General features: G+C 46.1%; 1 protein-coding gene across 4 annotated transcripts in view; it reads right to left on the bottom strand.

Annotated features, from left to right (window-relative positions):
• The window catches only part of LOC118290899 (cadherin-20-like), a 59878-nt gene that overhangs the window by 12503 nt on the left and 29329 nt on the right, over positions 1–18046 (bottom strand). For 2 of the 4 annotated variants that reach the window (XM_035618643.2, XM_035618642.2), the window contains exons 2-5: positions 17098–17150; positions 4555–4866; positions 659–953; positions 207–326 (exon numbers count right to left, since the gene is read on the bottom strand). In XM_035618643.2, coding sequence (XP_035474536.1) covers positions 207–326; positions 659–953; positions 4555–4776 — 637 coding nt within the window. In that variant the 5' untranslated portion in view covers positions 4777–4866; positions 17098–17150. Of the gene's footprint in view, positions 1–206; positions 327–658; positions 954–4141; positions 4239–4554; positions 4867–17097; positions 17151–18046 lie in introns of those variants that run through there. The other 2 variants (XM_035618645.2, XM_035618644.2) reach the window with 2 other exon arrangements.

Genomic DNA, 18046 nt, shown 5'->3' with positions numbered 1-18046 from the left:
GCAGTTCCAGTGTGATGCAGTGTTAGAAACATGGAGTAGCTGTCAGGTTTCATCTAATATCATTCATTTATTATTTTGAATTCATATGGAGCTCATTAAATAGTTGAAACGTCTAAAGTTTGAAATCCATCAGACATGGATGGATGTCATGGATAAAAACACGCGCTGGTTTCCCTGGTCACAGTTTTGAGTGAGTGCCGTCGTACCGGTCTTGGCGTCCACGGAGAAGTACGGCTGGCCCTCCACGATGCTGTAGACCACGCGGGCGCTGTTGCCGTACGTGGGATCGTCCGCATCGGTGGCGGTCAGCTGGATCACAGATGTTCCTGGGGAACGCACCGAGGCAAAGGTGAGCAGGGGAGGGGGAGAGAAGGGGAACATTAGATACCGAGGAGAGAAAAGGTAGCTGGCAATCAGCTACGGCAATATTAACATATTAATGAGAGAAATCACTTTGGGTTGAGGTTTTTCTTCTCTTCCCCATCTGTGCCTGGAGCAGCTCCAGGAATTAACTACGCTCATTTACTTCAAAGTAACCACCAGTATTCACGTTTGTGGTGAATGAAGCAGATGGAGACAAGCCTGTGACTGCGATTAATCTGATGTCCAGCATAGACGCCACACACATGCACAGGCAACAGTTTGTCCACATATCTACCTATTTTGGACATTTCCGGTACGGTGGCCTGGTAGGGTCCGTCGAGGAACCTCGGCTCGTTGTCGTTGATGTCCTGGATCTTGACGATGAACTCGGACTCGGGCTCCAGGGGCCTGTCCGTCAGGCGGTTGCGTGCCTGGGCGCGGAGGATGTACTGGGCCTTCACCTCCCGATCCAGCCGCTGGATGGCGTGGATGTCCCCCGTGCTGTCGTCGATGGTGAAGGTGGTGCCCGCGCCCTCGCCCGTCAGGATGTACTTGATGGAGCCGTCGCCTTTGTCCATATCTGAGTGAAGCTGTAGAGACGTTTAGGTCAGTCACAAAGTTGCGATGCAAAGTAAAGATCCACTGTAATCTTTTTGGCGTGGAGGGGGTTGTTTCGGGGTTTTTGAAAACTAAAATTAGATAAGTAAAAGTGCCAAGTTGAAGCGAACAGGAATCTGACCTATGGTGCAGTCCAGCCAATCAGGACAAGCGGCATGTTTTTGAGGCTGATTAATTAGGTCACAATCCCCCAGTTTGAGAACAATGCAGCGGCGATATGATCCTAAACATACAAACGAGACAATCAAAGGACTTTATTTTGGAGCCAAAACAGTGGAAGGTTCTCGTCTGTCCAACTATAAGCCACAAAATCTCAGGCCAAAAAATTATAAATTATAAATTTAATATATTTGGATCTTTTTTATCTGAGAAAACAAGTAATCTGAAAAAACACTATGCGTTAAACAATTCATTGATAAATCAAAGTATTTATAGATTTAGGGCCTCGTAGGCCTCGGAAAATGAAGCCAATCAGGAAGTGCATGAAGCCTGTATTCTGTGTACTGACCAGCAGAGGGCGACTCCACCCGTTGTTTCTATAGAAGTCTATGAGAACATCACTCGACTTGATTTATAACGTCAGTAAACATTTGCCTGAGGTGTTTATGGTTCAATCTCTAGTCTTCTTCTGTACAGCATGATTGTATACAATCATATAGCATTGTATACATTGGAGCATGGATACAGTGTGATTGACAGCTGGTACCGTCCAATCAGTGCATGGTTACAGGTTGTAGGTGGGCGCGCAGTGGATTAGACCGATGCCCAATCATGTCCAAGTCTTGTTGCAAAGAACCTGACATGGCGCTGGTCCGAATGCGAAACTCAAGGCTTCAGAACGGCAGCACACAAACCAACAGGTGGCGTCACGTTGGACGGATATTTTCTATTCATTCAATACGCTACAACCTAGGGATTTTGATATTTATATGTAAATGAATCCCTTTTTCAAATGATGCCAACGTGCATAAGCAAACTGCAATTGCATGACAATATCGTTGAACATTATTGTAAAATAACGCTGGACCTCCCAGGGGCGCTGTGTGGTCGTAAGCATACCATCATACTGTAGCTTTAAGTAGATATCTAATCATAGCTTACAGCCTGTGTGTTGCTACGGGCCCTGCGCTGCAATCAGAAGTCCTTTGTGGCCCGTAAGTGCAAATGCCAGCCTGTTGATGTGCAATCACGCCTCACTTTGTGGTTAGAGGGTATCTGCGTATGATGAGTGCTTACTGCCGTCGGCCACTGGCGGAGCGGAATTAAATGCCGCCATTGATGTCTTACTGGTACAATCAACAGGCGAGCGGACACAACGCAGCGCTCCTCCCGTCCAAAGGTGCTCGCTTCGGCCTCTTTGTCACCGGGGGGTCATGAAATAATGGGACGGCCGAGCTGAGGTTGTCAAACTGAACTAAAAGTTTGCAGCAACAGCAGTCATTGCTATTCTGCTGATAGTTCGGCGGCAATCTTTCGCAGTACCTATCATTCCCAAGCAGCAGACAATACAGCCTTTTCCCTATCTCTGCGGACGACGTGCCCACCTGCACTTTCCCCTGCAAAGCGTCGTTGCGACTCAGACTCGGCCCAGAATAGATTTTTTAATCAACACCCCATTGTGGGCTTCAGCCCCGCGTCTCGTGGTGATATATCTTAGACCGGTGCCTTTCCATCGCCTCATCCGCCTTCCCCTGCACTGATCCCTCCTTTCCACCCGAGCCCATGAAAGGGAGGGAGTTTGACACTCAGGCTATCAATTACCTGCTCCATCTCAGCCCCGGCCCCGAGCCCAAGTCCTCCAACATCCTAACAGCTCTGAATACTAAGTTACTCAACAGAGGGGAGGCAAGGTAGGTTGAGTTGATGATAAAAACCCTAAGGGGGGAGGCTCCATTACATCTTTCTCCTGCTCTGTCATATTCCACAATGCCTTTCTGCCTTGAGTGGCTCTCTGGGAAGTAGCCCAGCCTGTCAGAATCACTCACTTCATTTTCAGCTTAGAAAAAAGTTAGGGTGTGCAGCCTGAAAGGAATCAGTGAAGAGATGCTAAATGGCAAAGAAGAATGGGATGGCGGTGAATACCGTATGCAACAGTGACTGCGAGGAATTTTTCATGCCACATAAGCAGATGCAGTACTTTTTCGCTATGGCACCGGCGGTTCTCTCTCAGGACTTGTTACTCAATCTTCTACCCGGGTTGGACCACGTGACTTTTTTCCTCGGTATTCCCGAGCGGTGCTGGTAAAATTATTCCAGAAACACTAATTAGGCAGGTTTGCACCATTCCCAAAGGGACATTTCAGAGGATGAGGGGTTGGTATCGCGTTGTTTTAAAAGCCGATGATTAGAACTGGCAAATCCAATCAAAGGCCTGGAATCAAGTTTTAATATCAGGGGAGGGTTGTTGTTTTTTCTCAATAGGAATATGGGAAAGGGAAACATTCTAATGGCTCTATGGGGTGTGAGATATCCATCCAATAGTTCTGATTTATTAAGAGTGGTACCAGGTAATAAGAGAGATTGATTCACAAATACATACAAGGTTTGAGGCACTGTTGAGTGCTAGAAAATATCATTAAAGTTATGAACATGTGTTTGATATGTTTTATCTTACTGTTTAATTCAATTACAACAGAGAAAGTTGGACTTTAACAAACGTGACAGTTTCAAAGACTGTTGGGAAACACTACTGTTCAGTCCTCAATGACCAAGACACCTTTGATGATAATGTCAGATCATCTCAATTGATACGTTAGCTCACGTTACTGATTGGAAACGCTTCTGTTCAGTCCTAAATGTTGAAGGGATCTGATTAAGGTGATTAACATATTGATTTGATGGTGCGGAAAAGTATAAATACTCATTTATACTTTGTTATCAGGAACAAGTCAGTTCCTAATAACTGGTTTGTTAGTATTTAGCTAGCTAACCATAGCTAACATTGGATTGTTTATGTACAATACAGACTGCTATTTAATTATTACTTATTTAAGAATCCTCCGGTGGTTTTTGTGGTCGCACTCTTTGGCTGGACCACAGACAACTGCGTCATGGAAAGTTCCAGCGAACTTCTTGGCAATTTTCATTTCAGTTCGCAGGATTGTTGTCTCTCAACCAATGATGACTGGCCCTACAACTATTGATCAAGTGTTCAACTCACTTTGGCGACTGATCGATCACAGGGCCCCTGCGCCAGCATTCCATCGTCTGCTCTTTTCAGAGCATGTCAGCTGTGGCGCAGACGCACCGTTCCACTTCTGTGGGAGAACGAAGTCAACTGAGCGAAGCCTCGGTTGGAGTCAATTAGCTCAATCACTGCTGTCGCGCTCTGGTTCCAAAATACAGACGTCTACCGGGAGATTAAATTGGGTTTCTTTTTTTTATTTTCGGCCTGAGATCTTCTCTTTTGCATTCAAAGATCTGGTCTTTGCAACACCTCAGACATCAGGTGTCGCAAGTGGAAAGGTCATACGGAAAACCGACCACACTTTCACTTCTTCAGGTTATACTTTGGTGTTTGCACGTATGGATTTGTGTGCATATTCCTACAGTACATTGGCAGCCAGCACTGACCTTTCCGATGTAAAGCGGCTCCAGGCCGGTGTACTCCTCCAGGACAAAGAACTGGTTCCACACCCAGCCTCGTTTGACCCTCTGCAGCGGCGCAGAGCTGCCGGCGTCGGCCTCCTCCTCTGCGGGATTACCCAGAAGGCTGTGGGGCAGAATGGTCAAAATGCAGAGGGCCACAGGGAGCAACGTCCTGGCAACTCCTGGAAGATGCAGTTGGTCTCCCATTGCGAAGCACAGAGTAGAATCTGAAAAGACTTTTCCTCTTTCTTTGAGAGTGCAGTTGTTTTCCTGGTTCCCTTCTCTCTGGTTGCTGTTCTGAAAAAAATTGATAAATGAAAAGGAAAGATGAGTCTCAGATTTATGTCCTTTTGGACACCGACATCCTTTTGTCCTTTTTACAGCCGTAGTCTATCTTGCCCCGCTGGAGACTTTCACAAATGACACATATTTGTTGCTGTTTTTTCTGAGTTTTTGTGGAGTTGTGATGAGCCGTGTGCGTCCTCACAGCTGAATGATGCTGTCGAAGAGGTCACGGAAGACGAGAGGAGAGGACGAGGACAACAGGTACGGTACATTTTCACTTGCTTTCATAAGAGTTTTCAGTTTCCACATAAAAACTATATATGTATAAGTTTAAAAAATGATCACATAACATGATGTAAGTTTCATCACACACACACACACACACACACACTTGCTAAAAACTTTTTAATAGAAAACTAACGCCACTCTTTCGGAGCCTGCAGGTGAACTCAAACTAACCACCAGCTCCTTTTGCTTTGCTCCAACTCGGCAAAATCCGGCACTTTGACATTGGGGAGGATAAAAAAACCCAAAACGTTTCTTCCTTCCTCCTCCTCCTCCTCTTGCTCTTGCTGTCATGAGGAGAGGTGAGCTCCCTCACACCTCCTGTAGAAGGCTGGGGGCTGCGATGTTCTGGGATTGTTGTGTTTCTGTTCACCCCCCTGCTCAGCTTCTTCCACGCACCGTGTTCTACAAGTTCCCTTCAGCGTTGAACACCGCTCATTACAGGGGGTTCTCTCCATATCACAGGTTTGGAAGGCCCCGGCGGCATCGAGTATTGCCTGGATGTTGGATTAAATGCCTCTAAATACTATCTCCCTCTGCATTGCTTCAAAAAAAAAACCCCCAGACATCATGGGAATCTTTAAGATCAACGAGGTCAACTCTGTGGATTTCTTGCAGGAGGCGCTTTTTAAGGTTGCGCATCGACTTCAGCTAATCAATACCTTTTTCGCATGCAGCGCATGGCACCTACGCTGCCTCGTCCTATCTGCAAACGTGTTTTTTATGTATTAGGAGGACGGCCGCCTTGGCCCGCTCTGCCTGCATTAACACGCTCGGGGAGAGATATAGGCAGATTTATGGTCAAAAGGCAAAGAGAGAGCAGAAAGGGATGGGGGGGGGGGTTAAGAAAAGCAAAGAGGCTGTTATCAGGGGGGCAGAAGGAAAGTTTGAGGCTGTTGAGGGGGAAAGAAAGAGAGACTGTTTGACTCATGGCTCGACTCCATTATGTTTTGTAAGAGAGGAGCGCATTGTGCTGCTGCAGACTCCCTGAATCACCCAACTCACTTCATCACTGTTGAAGAAGCACAAAAGGCGGCGAAGGGTGGGGGGCGTGGCTGCATTGTCAGCAGGAGGCTGCGCCGTGTGTGTGTGTGTGTGTGTGTGTGTGTTGTGTTTCCGCAGAGGCGAGGGCCGCTTGGCAGGACGGCTGACACTTGACCTGGCTGCTCCCCTCTTCTCTTTTCTGCCCATTCAAGACGCCCGGTCGCCATTATGAAGTAAAAATTAGCTCCCTGTTCGAGCCCCCCCGGCCCCTGACCCCCCCGACCCCCCCCTCTTAGCTCCGCCCCTCAAAGGTCACGGCTTGCACCCGAGCATTTTGCTCCATTTTGTCGAGGCCTAATGAGGTGACATGCCACGTAATTGTGCTGGCAAAACATCTCACACATCTTTTTTTATGGCATTTCACTTGTTTAAAAGGGGGAGAAGCAGCTGGTAGTTGGCCACGCAGGCTGGATGGAGGGGAGGGATGGGGGGGGGGGGGGGGGGGGGGTGTGAAGGGGATGTCGAGCGAAGGTGGAGAGATGCAATCGTACGAAAACGCTTTGCCAGACTTAAGGCGAGGAGGAATTTTCCCACTGGGCTCAAACGTTCGTCCCCCAGTTTAAAATCTGCCTTTGTATTCACGGAGAGAAAATAACACAATTTAGAATTGTTATCTGGAAGAAAGACAGAGTCAAAGTCTTTTCATGTTTGTTTTGCAAAAGCTAAAAGGTGTTTTGCAGAGAGAGAAAGGGGAAAAAAATTGAGTGACAGAGGAAGAGACGCTGATTGTCGGAGGGAGCAGCTGCTACGACGAAATGATGATGGGCCATATTGTTGTATCATGTAACTCCAACTCCACCTGCTGCTCCATTTAGCTGCGATCTGACAACAGACGACGTCAAACTGCTCCTGCGTGAGACAGACGGACGTTTTCCCTCCGACAGAGGAAAAAAACAAACCGACCACAACTGGGCCGAGTCGGAATATTCAATCAGACGGACCCAAAGTAACGATGAAGAAATCATTACGCTCCTGTTTAACGCTTTCCTTGAATCTCAATGTTCAGAGGGTGCAGACAGAAACTGTTTCAAAACATCAAAGTTGGACGATGAGTTGGGTTGTGTGTTATTATTAAATTAAACAAGGATGCGTTTCACCAATTTTTTGGTTTCAAAGTAAAATATCTGGTAAATTATTGCCAGAAGAGAAACGAGGCGATGAAAAGTCTGAATCAATATTCTCCTGTGACCAATAAAAAACGTGTCGTGTTCATCAGAGCTTTGCCTGAAACAAACAAAAACTCTGTAAATGATTAGTCGTTTTGCAGCGTTAGATAATTTGAGCTTCTTGAATTTCAAGGCCGGCTGCTTCTGAGAGAGTAAATGTAACATCATCGGTTTTTGGACCGTTGCTTCAAAACAGGCAAAATCAAAACGTCGACTTCATGAAATGACGATGATAATTGAATATCTCCCTTCACAGGTCTAATGTTTGATCGATGATGACATGGTTATCAGAAGAACCTCCCTCCCCTTCACATGAGTGAGGTTACCAGGGGCCGACTCGGTGTGTGTGGTACGTCAGTTGTGTTGATTTCACAGGGCCGTGTCCGCGCTCCGCTCACCCCCCCTGAAAAGAGGCCTCCCAGACTCCTTTTTAAAAACTGGGTGGACCCGTGAAAACAGCCGTCCCATCCCACCCGCCCACCACCACCAGTGCAAAAAACGTCACGGCCAATTTGTTAACCACAGTTGATTTTGCACGGCGGTGAGGGCCCCCGACGAGGGGGGGCCCCCTTCTTTTTAAGTTCGCAAGAGTCCACGATTCATCTCTCAATAAGTCGAGCGGGTGCTTCTTGCAAAATTGCAGATTAAATACAGACAACTTCCTCTCTCTTTATGAACTTCTGAATGTTAATGTTTATTTACACATAATTAAAGTCAGACTCTGCTGCCACACTAACTTTTAATAAACAGCTCGTCCCCTGCAGTGTGGCTGCTGCTGCTCTGTGTTTCATGTGTGTGTGTGTGTGTGTGTGTGTGTGTGTGTGTGTGTGCAGGCTCAATAAAATGACCAGGTCGGGTTTTCTAAAGCAAAGGGGTCTCTACTATCATCGCCTGCAGCAAGGACCCAGTTTTTCCTCAGCTGGCTCACAGGGGGGGATGGCAGCCTTCAAAGGCAGCGCCAGGCTGAGGGAGGTGTGGACGCATTCTGGCTGAACTCTCTCAAGATCACACAGTTGTTTGTGCATGGGTATGAATATGAGTTCTCTGTGGAGGCACAGTGTGTGTGTGTGTGTGTGTGTGTGTGTGTGTGTGTGTGTGTGTGTGTGTTCCTCTAACCCTGCCGCCCCTCAGGACAGAGACGTGACATGGGGCAGACTTTGAACCCGCCTTTTGCCGAGCTCTCTAATGGCGGGCAGGTCCCCGGGCCGCGGCCCCGTGCAGCAGCAGCGGCGGCGTGACGAGCGTCTCGCTCCCGGTGGCGAGGTGTTTTTAATTACTCGTCTCTGTTTGGCTTCGTGTTTTGCGCCTGAGCTTCTGAAGTGTGTCCATCCCTCCTCTGCCTACCTGCGCTACATCTGTGTTATTGTGTCATTTGAACTCCTCAATTAATTTCTTAGTTTCCTCTCAGATTCCTTTATCCTTTCTCTCGTTTTCTGCTCACTCCTCCTCCCTAGTGCACATTTAGTTCATTCATTGCTTGGCGGAGCCATAGAAAGGAGCCCTTGTCATTTATGGAGAAATTAAATCGCACAAACTGGCATTCATCCCAGGCACTGGTGCATGGAGATGATGTCACCACGCATGAACGTCATCCGGAGAAATGTGCAATCAGTGTCACTCGGTTGCAAATTAAAACACCGAGCGTCTTGAGGACAGATCCTTTCAAATTAATATGGAACTGGCAATCTCTTTTCATTCTTTTTTTCTTGAAGGAGAAACTGATTCACCCAGCGGAACAACCCTCCTCTCCATTAGACCATTTCCTGTGTTGGTATAACATTAAAGGTCGGATCCTTCGCGGCCTCTCGCTGACACACTGATAATGACAAAAGAAAAACCTTTCTACCCCAGAGAGAGCGCGCGCGCGCGCGCGCGCGCGCACGCACACACACACACACACACACACACACACACACACACACACACACACACACACACACACACACACACACACACACACACACACACACACACACACACACACACACACACACACACACACACACACACACACACACACACACACACACGCGCACGCACACGCACACGCACACGCTTATCTGGTGTCTTATTTGTCGGTGATGGCTTAATGGGTTTGATGGAGGAAAAAGAAGAAAAAGAGAGAATCTGTCCTCATCTTGAGGAGCCTTGACGGAGGGAGGAGGTCTGCATGCCAAGCCGAAGTCCGTAAAGGAGCAGATAGGCGCTCCTCTCCTTCAGCGTGGCCTGTTTGAAGTTACGACAGTGCAGACGTGCCCAGAATCGGAGCCACGCTCTGAGCCTCGTGCTCACAAAAGTTTTTTTAATGTGCCGAGAACCCCCCTTCCCCCCCCGGCAGAGGCAGTGAGTAGTCACCGTGACCTACTTTTTGACAGCAAAACACACAATATACATAAATATATATATATATATATATATATATATATATATTGGTTTCTGCAAACAATGTTTATCAATGAAAACGCCCACACTAGACCGAACAGCGATCAGGTGCAGTGATGACTCAGGGCTCCCTCTTCCCTCATCACTCTCCGTCTCCACTACGCTTCAGTGCTCAGTTACAGCTGACGAATCCAGAGTCCCCCGTAAACCTGCCTCCCTGTTTACAGCCTCAGAAGTATCATTGGCATTTCACGATTGCGTTTCAAAACATGCCCGCTGAAAGTCAAGGATTATCATCATTATTATTATTATTATTCTTTCCAACCTTACCTTATTCCTCTTTAACTCTCCTCCAATGAAAAAATGCCCCTTTTTCCTCCTCTCTTATGTCCTCGTTCGTCTTTTCCCTGCACGCTCGCTAAATTTCCCTTGTAAAAGTTGTGACAGCTCCTGCCTGCAGTGCATCAGTTTCCCTAAAGTCACCTTGAGTCCACACTCTCTCTCTCTCTCTGTCCTCTTTGTAAAGTTTCTGTTCTCTCCATCTATATACTGTATAAATACATATATATATATCTGCTCTCCCGCTGCCTCTGTTCTGTCACCGCTGCGTTCTGCCTCTCGTAACTCGTCTGCACACTCTCATCCCTGGTGTTGCCTTTATCTGGGGACCCAATCAGACTAAAGGACCAATTGTCCCTCTCTTTACAATCAGTGGTGGGACAGCCCCCCCCCCCCAGCCCCTCAGCTCCAGTGTAATCCAACAATCTACAAGCTCCGGCATGGGAAGGAAAGGAGCAGTGGACGGAGAAGAGGAGGAGGAGGAGGGAGAAAGAGTCATTGGGGGGAGGCAGATTGACAGCAGGATGGGGTGAAATTGTAATGGAGGGGAAGGGGAGTGAAGTGAAATCAGGGGTGGTTGGGATGGAGGAATGAGAATACGGAGACACGACGTGGTTGATAGAGAGCATGGGATGAAAACGCTCCCGCACACGCACCACAGAAGCTCAACTCATTTCACTTCAAGGTATTTGCAAGTGAATTAGGTGACCGGCTCGGTGGGGGAAGACTCTGGAGTGTGCGTGTGTGTGGAGAATGCCGGGAGGCGGCGGAGGCATGGTCCTTGGATCGCTGGAGTAGAAAACGCAAAAGATGTCGGGGAGAAGAAGAAGAAAAAAATCCACCTTCCCTCTCGAAGTTGCCCCTAATGCATTTTAATGAGCCGGTGTCGTACACCGCTGGATCTGTGGGGGGATTCATGGCCACAGAAGATGAGGCTTTAAACTGCATTATAGTCCGCCGCTTGCCCAGTCAGAGTCGGAGCAATTAGTTTTCCAAATTGGCAAAAAGATCCTGAAAAATTATAGGTGCCCGCCACTAAGACACACACACACACACAAAAAGCGTGCGGCGAAAGATTAGTCGTGGTCACGGAGATCTGATCCCTGTTTAGCAGCGGGCGAGGGAAAAAAATCCTTCTGTTTCATTTAAGTAATCGTGGAATTAATGCAGCAAAAAAGACTTTTTTTAGAGTCGAGTCCTCAGGAGAGAATGAAATGGTATCGGAGATGTACTCAACCATGTTTCAACAGAAATGAGAATATATTACATAGAAACCAGAAGTGTTCTAGTCTGCTGCGCTGGTTCTTATTTAGTATTTATTTTTTCATTTACAATCGTCTGAGCGGTTTCCATATTATATCTAGAGTCAAAATAAAGTGATGGAGCTGCAGATGTAAGCCAGTAAAAGTTTTGGAATTCTCCACTATTCATCGCCCATTGGGACGAACTTGCTCTTTTTTTTCTTCTTCCACTTGACAGCCCTTTGACTCTCCTTAATCTTCCTGACAGAGTAATTTGGTGTGTTGTACAGCTCTAAAAATACAGATGAGGGCTGTTGTCACCCACCGAGCCAGATGGTCAAAAGGTTGTACCTCTCTATCGGTTCAATATGTTTTTTTCTCTCTCCCTCTCTGTCCCTTTCAATATGTCTTCCTTCTCATTTGGCAGGTCATTCTTCTTAACCACTGCCCCCCCCCCCCCCCCCTCCGCTCGCCGCTGCCCTCCCCTTCGTCTTTGTCTCTTTGAAGACCTGACTGGTTAGCGCCTCAGCCAATCTGTCAGCGAATGCTTGACTGGACCCCCAGAAGAAGAAGAAGAAAAAAAAGCAGGGGCTCTCTCTCTTTTTTGGGGCGGGCCAGAGAGAGGGTGGCATTCAGGCCCATTGAACAACGCCTTCCATCACTGTGGCAGAGCGAAGGGGCCATAATTGGCAGAACAAATTGAACCTATAGGGCTTACGGAAGGGCCTCTGTCTGTTTTTAAAAGTCCGTTACGGTGGTAGACGTCTGGGAAACAAGTCCCTTCGGGTTCCTGCACAAAGGCCCAGATCCGCCGTAGAAATAGATTGGATACAGTTGTGTTCTGCATGTTGCCGGACTTTGGTTGTGTGGTGATATGCAGGATGTTATAGGGATACGCCGCTTTCACGGATCAGATCGAGTACGCCTACTCTTAAGGTTCAGAGCTGTACGTTTGTAAAGGCCAGGTCACCTCATGGTACCTTGAATTAAGACTTATAACAGACTGTTCAGGTCTTTCATTAGGAAAACTGATTTCATGCCTGTCGGTGTTGCATGTCCTCTCCGGACACGGATCTTCTCAACAACCGGTCCATTACCACTCCATTAACTCGGCCTTACATAGTCTTTTTAGCCCTTTACATTTACATTAGTGTCAGTCTGCACAGGGGCAGTGTTACAGCCCCAGCAACTATTTGCCTCAAGCACTTTGGTCCTGTTGTTTTTAAATGTGCTATACAAATAGAGTTGACTTATGTTAATAGTCTATTTAGGGTCACAAGACTACATTTGTATAAAATACTGTTATTGGTAATTTGCGCAACATGGCACCCTTAATTGGCAACGTAAGCTCTACGCTGCCACTGTATACATTGAACTCATAGAACAATCCAATGGCTTATGGTATTGGTTGATGACCCAAACGAGGAACGTGAGAACCAAAAATACTTACTATTCATTGTAATGGCTTATGGGTGGTTTTTCATTGCCTTACTACTAGTCAATAAGTGTCGCAGATGGACTTGACTCTTGGGAATGGCTCTTGCGATCTCACAGTTCTCATTTTGTTTTGCGTGTTTAGTTATTCTCATGGTAAGCTATATCTCCGACCTAGACGGTGAAGGTGCAAGAAGACGAGGAAACATATGTAAAACCACCGGATACAAGGGTCTGTATGCATGTGCATGTGCCATAGACGATGAAAGAAACTTTAAAAATTCTACAACTACTCTACTTCTTTGTTGCCACCTGATACTTCCGGCTCAGGTAGATAACCTGGTTCAATGAACCAGATCTTCAGTCGGTCCATCAACGCTATGTTTGAAATCACAAAGGTCTCAGTTCCTTCAAGCAGATCCTGTATTGTTGCTGACTTTTCATGATAAAGACAGACATCATAAGATAAATGAGAGATTGTATTGAAACTAGGTGAACAGAGGCCTAACCATTTTGATTGGCCAACTCCGTCCGGATCTGCACGACTTGATGACAACACCAACTTTTGGCTCGGTTGTATCGCTACCTAAGCAGACGGACACATTTCAAAGGCCTGGAACCAGAGAAAGCAGACAATCCTCTCCTGAATAAACTCCCCTGACCCGCTCTCCCAAGATTTAAAGTTAAATAAGCTCTTAAAAGTGCGGTGCATCAAATAGGCAATTAAAGATAATAACAACGGTTAGGTGCACCAGCCCTGGAAGGTAAAACCCAACTTGCTGTCTCCCATTCCTTTACTCTTGCTTATCACGTTACAGCCCTCAGATGGAACCACCTAAACAAAATTCAGTCAGTCTCATTCAATGTATCAGTTCGCCGCCACCGCCACCGATAGGGGAAAGCATGAGGGAGGCCTAGGTTTCAGAAGAATGAGATGAGAGAGCGGGAGCAAAGCCTCCATGTCATCTAAGATAAGACGAGCAGCTCTCTTCCCTTCTGCCCAAGATTAAAAATGGCATGAAGCAGAACAAGCCTGAGTACAAAGAGCTCATCTGTGTCTTTGGGGCTGCGCAGTCAAGCCTTTTCATGTCTGATTTTGGCTACAGGTCGAAATAAAGGGAAAATTAGTCGAGGAAGTCCTCGTGTCTTTGTTGGGGGGGAGATGCCCACGCGCCAGAGGAGGATTTGTACGTAAGCCAAGTTCACAACTGAAGCAGTAACCTTTACAGTAATTGGTGGAACAGACCAAAAAAAAAGATGTTTGGCCTTAATTGTGAGACATCAGAATTGGCATAGGGTCAAAAGTGAGCCGTGACATTAACTGCCTGCCTGGTATCATCTGGCTTCCTGCTTCGTGTGCTCTTGTCTCACGACAAGCTGTGTCTCTCAAGATCCCCTTTTCCCGGTGACCTTTTCACCGTTTCCCCCTCTCGTGTCTCTGTTACGCTACCTCGGCAGGGTATTGACTTTCACTCCGCCGCGTTAAACTTTGCCATCCATGTGTGGCATGCTGCCGAGCTGCGCTGTGACGAGGCGGCATTCAGTTTGGGATAAAAGGCTCCCCGGGCTGTTTGATGCGTATTCCAGCGGGGAGAGGCAGGGACTTGGCCTTGATGAGCTGACAGAAGCCGAGGAGACGTGGGGCCTCGGAGCAGCAGGACCACAAACCTCAGGAGCAGCGTGCCTTGCTCTGATATTTACCCCTCCCTCTTTCTGTCATTCCCTATAACCCCGACTATCTGCTCTGTCCCCGTGACCCTGTCTCTGCATCTGACATGAAAGACTAGAGTAACTTTTGAAGTAGAAATTAAAGGAAGGGGAGGGGGGGGGGGGGCACATACGTTGTGGCTCGTGTAAGAAACAAACACAAATGCACGCACAACATGAAATGCCTGAATTATGAATTCAGTCTGTCTGCAATGTTATTCCTGCTGAATTATTTACGTGGATCCAAGTAAAATGAGTGTAGGAAGAAGAAAGGAAGACATGTTTCTCCAAATGAAAATAACGTTCCTTTCCAGAGTATTTTCACTCACTTAGTCGCAGCATTTGCAAAGGTTTTTTTTTTGTAAACCTCGAGCATTAAGAGCGAACTTAATTAACCAAAACCAATCTAATGTGCACTCTATCTGTGGTTCAAAAGGGCTCATGCCCTGGCAGCAAGTGCACGCGTCTCATATCAGCAGGTTTGACTGAGACTACCTCCCTACCCCCACTTCCCAGAGTCAATAGAATAACAAGTGTGCGCGCTCCATTACACATTTGGTATGCGGGGGGTGTATGCACAGGCAGCCACGTCTAACCAGAGACAAACACACACAGGATAAATGTCTCCTTTGATGATTCCTGTGTGCTTGTAGCTCCACACTGATCCAGTGATCAGAGGAAGGAATAGTTCAGAGGGGATTAAACATCAGCGTCCACCACGGGACAAACCTGCCGTATCACAGAGGAAAAACTGGTGCCTCCTTTCAAATATATATATATTTATATTTATATACATTTTCTTTGGTGGCTACGTAAATATTATGACTGTGAACAGAGGAAGGAGAGGACACAATCATCTCCCAACAAGTCCAACTTGTCCAACAGTGTAGATTAAGCTGTTGCCCAAGTCTCGTCCAACTACTAGTTAACTACTGGTGCATGAAAAAATCAATTATGAAGTCTTCCCTCCGCCTGGAGTCTGACCCCCAAGGTCTATGATAACATACTCGGTGAAAATTTGAGAGGAATTTGTTTTTAACCTTTTTATCTCTGTCACCTGGCAACTAAAAGCTTCGAAGGACTCGTTCGTCTCAGAAGGTTCCGGGTCCACAGAACCTGTGCTTTTCTTCTGGCTTTATTCTTTTTAAACACTCAGTCTGGGGGGTCAGGGAATGTTGGGCTGCAGACAATGAACCCTTTTACCAGGGAACAGGACTTTCTCCTGGGTGCAACTACAGTGATTAGTTTTCAAGACTCCAATGTCAGTGACAAAAGGTGCATGTGTTTGTGGCTTTGTGAACCACAGTCCGTCTCTGCGAGGCCTCAAAAGCCAGGACAAAGAATTGACATTACACATACTGTATAATCACAAGATAAAGAACGAGGTAGGGGTTAGGTTACAACATGCAGCGGAACGATATACCACAATAAATAAATAACCAAGTTACCAAAGGCATCATGGAACTTAACGCTGGCATGATCGGTGACATCTGGCAGGGAAAGTTCTGGAAAATGTCCAGACTTCATTTCATGTCTGAAAGCAGCTATAAATAGAAAGTAAATAAAGCTGCTTTTTTAATTTGAGAGATTCATGCATATTGCATATTGAAACCTTGCAAAAGTTCGAAACGGTGAAACTTTAAATTGCAAACATTACGTCTAAAAGGGAATTTAATACGGTTTTCATTCTGACTTCGGCGAAAATATCACATGTATTGATCGATGAACTCTATATCTTGTATTTTATCGAATCATGAGCTGACTGTATTATTACACTGCAATCGGAGAGACATCAAGAGCGAATAAAATGGAGGAAAGAAAGGAAGAGAGGAATGAAACAATGGTTTAAATGGCTGCTTGATTCGGACTACAATATGGTGCTTGGTCTTCCTTCCTTATTTAGAACTCTATTCTGGGGCTGCAACCCGGGGTTTAGTGACAGACTGATCTGAAATCCTCTCCCTCCGGCTGCTCTAATGACTCCGCCGCTCACTGTGCTCAGTCCCCGAGTGAGGCAGGACTCTGGGCTGCCGACTCCGGGAGGCGCTGGAGAAACATCGTCGTGGTGCAGTCACTTCTAAAAGAGAGTCATTTGTGTGCTGGATAGACAGCCACTGAAAGCGAAGGGCAATTTTAATACCTCATTTAGAGAGCTGACAAAAACTATCGCAAGAAAGTGGAAACATTTTGTATTGACGAAAGTCAAAAAGAAAAACAGGCCGACGCTCCGAAAAGTTGGAATTAATTGCCACCGTCGCTGCTGGTGCTGCTGCTGAGAATCAGCTTTTGAAGATGTGACACTTCTGGGACAGATCTGGGCATTATGTGTGAGAAAATTAAACCAAAATTCCTTCCCCATGCAGAAAATGGGATAATATGACAGCGCCACATTCACAGAATTGACATCTGCAAATGTAGCGGAAACGCTGTCGCCAGAAAGTCCCATGAAATATTATGGAGCAGAATATCAGTCGATGTCAGAGTCTTTTTAAAATTCACGCCTGGAAAGAGTTAACGCAGTGACTCATGTTGCATGTTTTAAACCAACAATCGACCAATCATTTTCTTCAATATTTCATTATGAAGGAAGAAAACATCACTGCAGGTTTCAGTTTTGCAATTAAAGCAGTTCTTCTTGTTCCTACCTCCAGCTGTTTAACTGATGTAGAAGTGTTCTCCAGGGTGTGGTCAGTTCCCCCTGACGAAAGGGTGAGAGTTGAAAATTAATTTCACACATTTGTAAGCGACAACCCAGGATACGTGACAAAGAAAATAAACGAGAAAATAAAGTAGATTCGTTCATAAAAGGAAGATATTCTTTCTGGTTGTGTTAACTCACGTCACCGCACGATCAAACATAAGTTATCCGGTGACCAAACTCGAGCAAGTATAGTGACACCAAAATTTGCTTTGCATTTGACAGACCAAATGCCTTGTTCAATTAAATTTGGGTCAAGGACAATGTGGACTGGCAGAGCAGGAAATGTGTGAAATAAAAACTGTTCACAGGAACATTTCTTTTACATCAAAAACATGAAAATCAGTTGAAGGGCGACGGATTCACAAATGTAATGAATTATTGCAAACCCATTACAATTGCAGGAAAGAGTTGAACATGTGTGGCACCGATGTCGGTGCATAATGGTGAGAAAATTAAAACCTCGCCACGAAGCCCACACATCTATAAAACTTTAGAGACTCACTGGAGGTAAAATCAGATGAAGATACTGTTAAATCCAAGAGCTCTCCCTGAAAAAAACTTATATTTTACCAGTCTTTTGTGAGTTTCCTCAACACATTCTGAAAACACTGTGGTTCTTTAACTCTGCCCACTGAGGTTTAACTCAATCAATGAGATTATTTCCACCTCTGGAGCAGAGCTCTGTCTCCAAGAAATATGTTTGTAGCGGAAAACTCAAATCTGCTCACAGGTTCAGCTTCCTCTGCCAGCCTCCATACGTCCATCAAAATCTGTCAAAGTGTCCTTGAGCGAGACTCCCAAATCCCCACCTGCTCGTTCATGCAATATAAATCACTGTGAGCGCTGAAAGATTTGATTATCTCCATCGCTGTTATTATGAGGCTAAAACCGAA

This window comes from Scophthalmus maximus, chromosome 21 (genome assembly GCF_022379125.1).
Source record: "Scophthalmus maximus strain ysfricsl-2021 chromosome 21, ASM2237912v1, whole genome shotgun sequence".
Classification (NCBI taxonomy): Eukaryota; Metazoa; Chordata; class Actinopteri; order Pleuronectiformes; family Scophthalmidae; genus Scophthalmus; species Scophthalmus maximus.
This window is presented reverse-complemented; position numbering and strand designations above follow the sequence as displayed.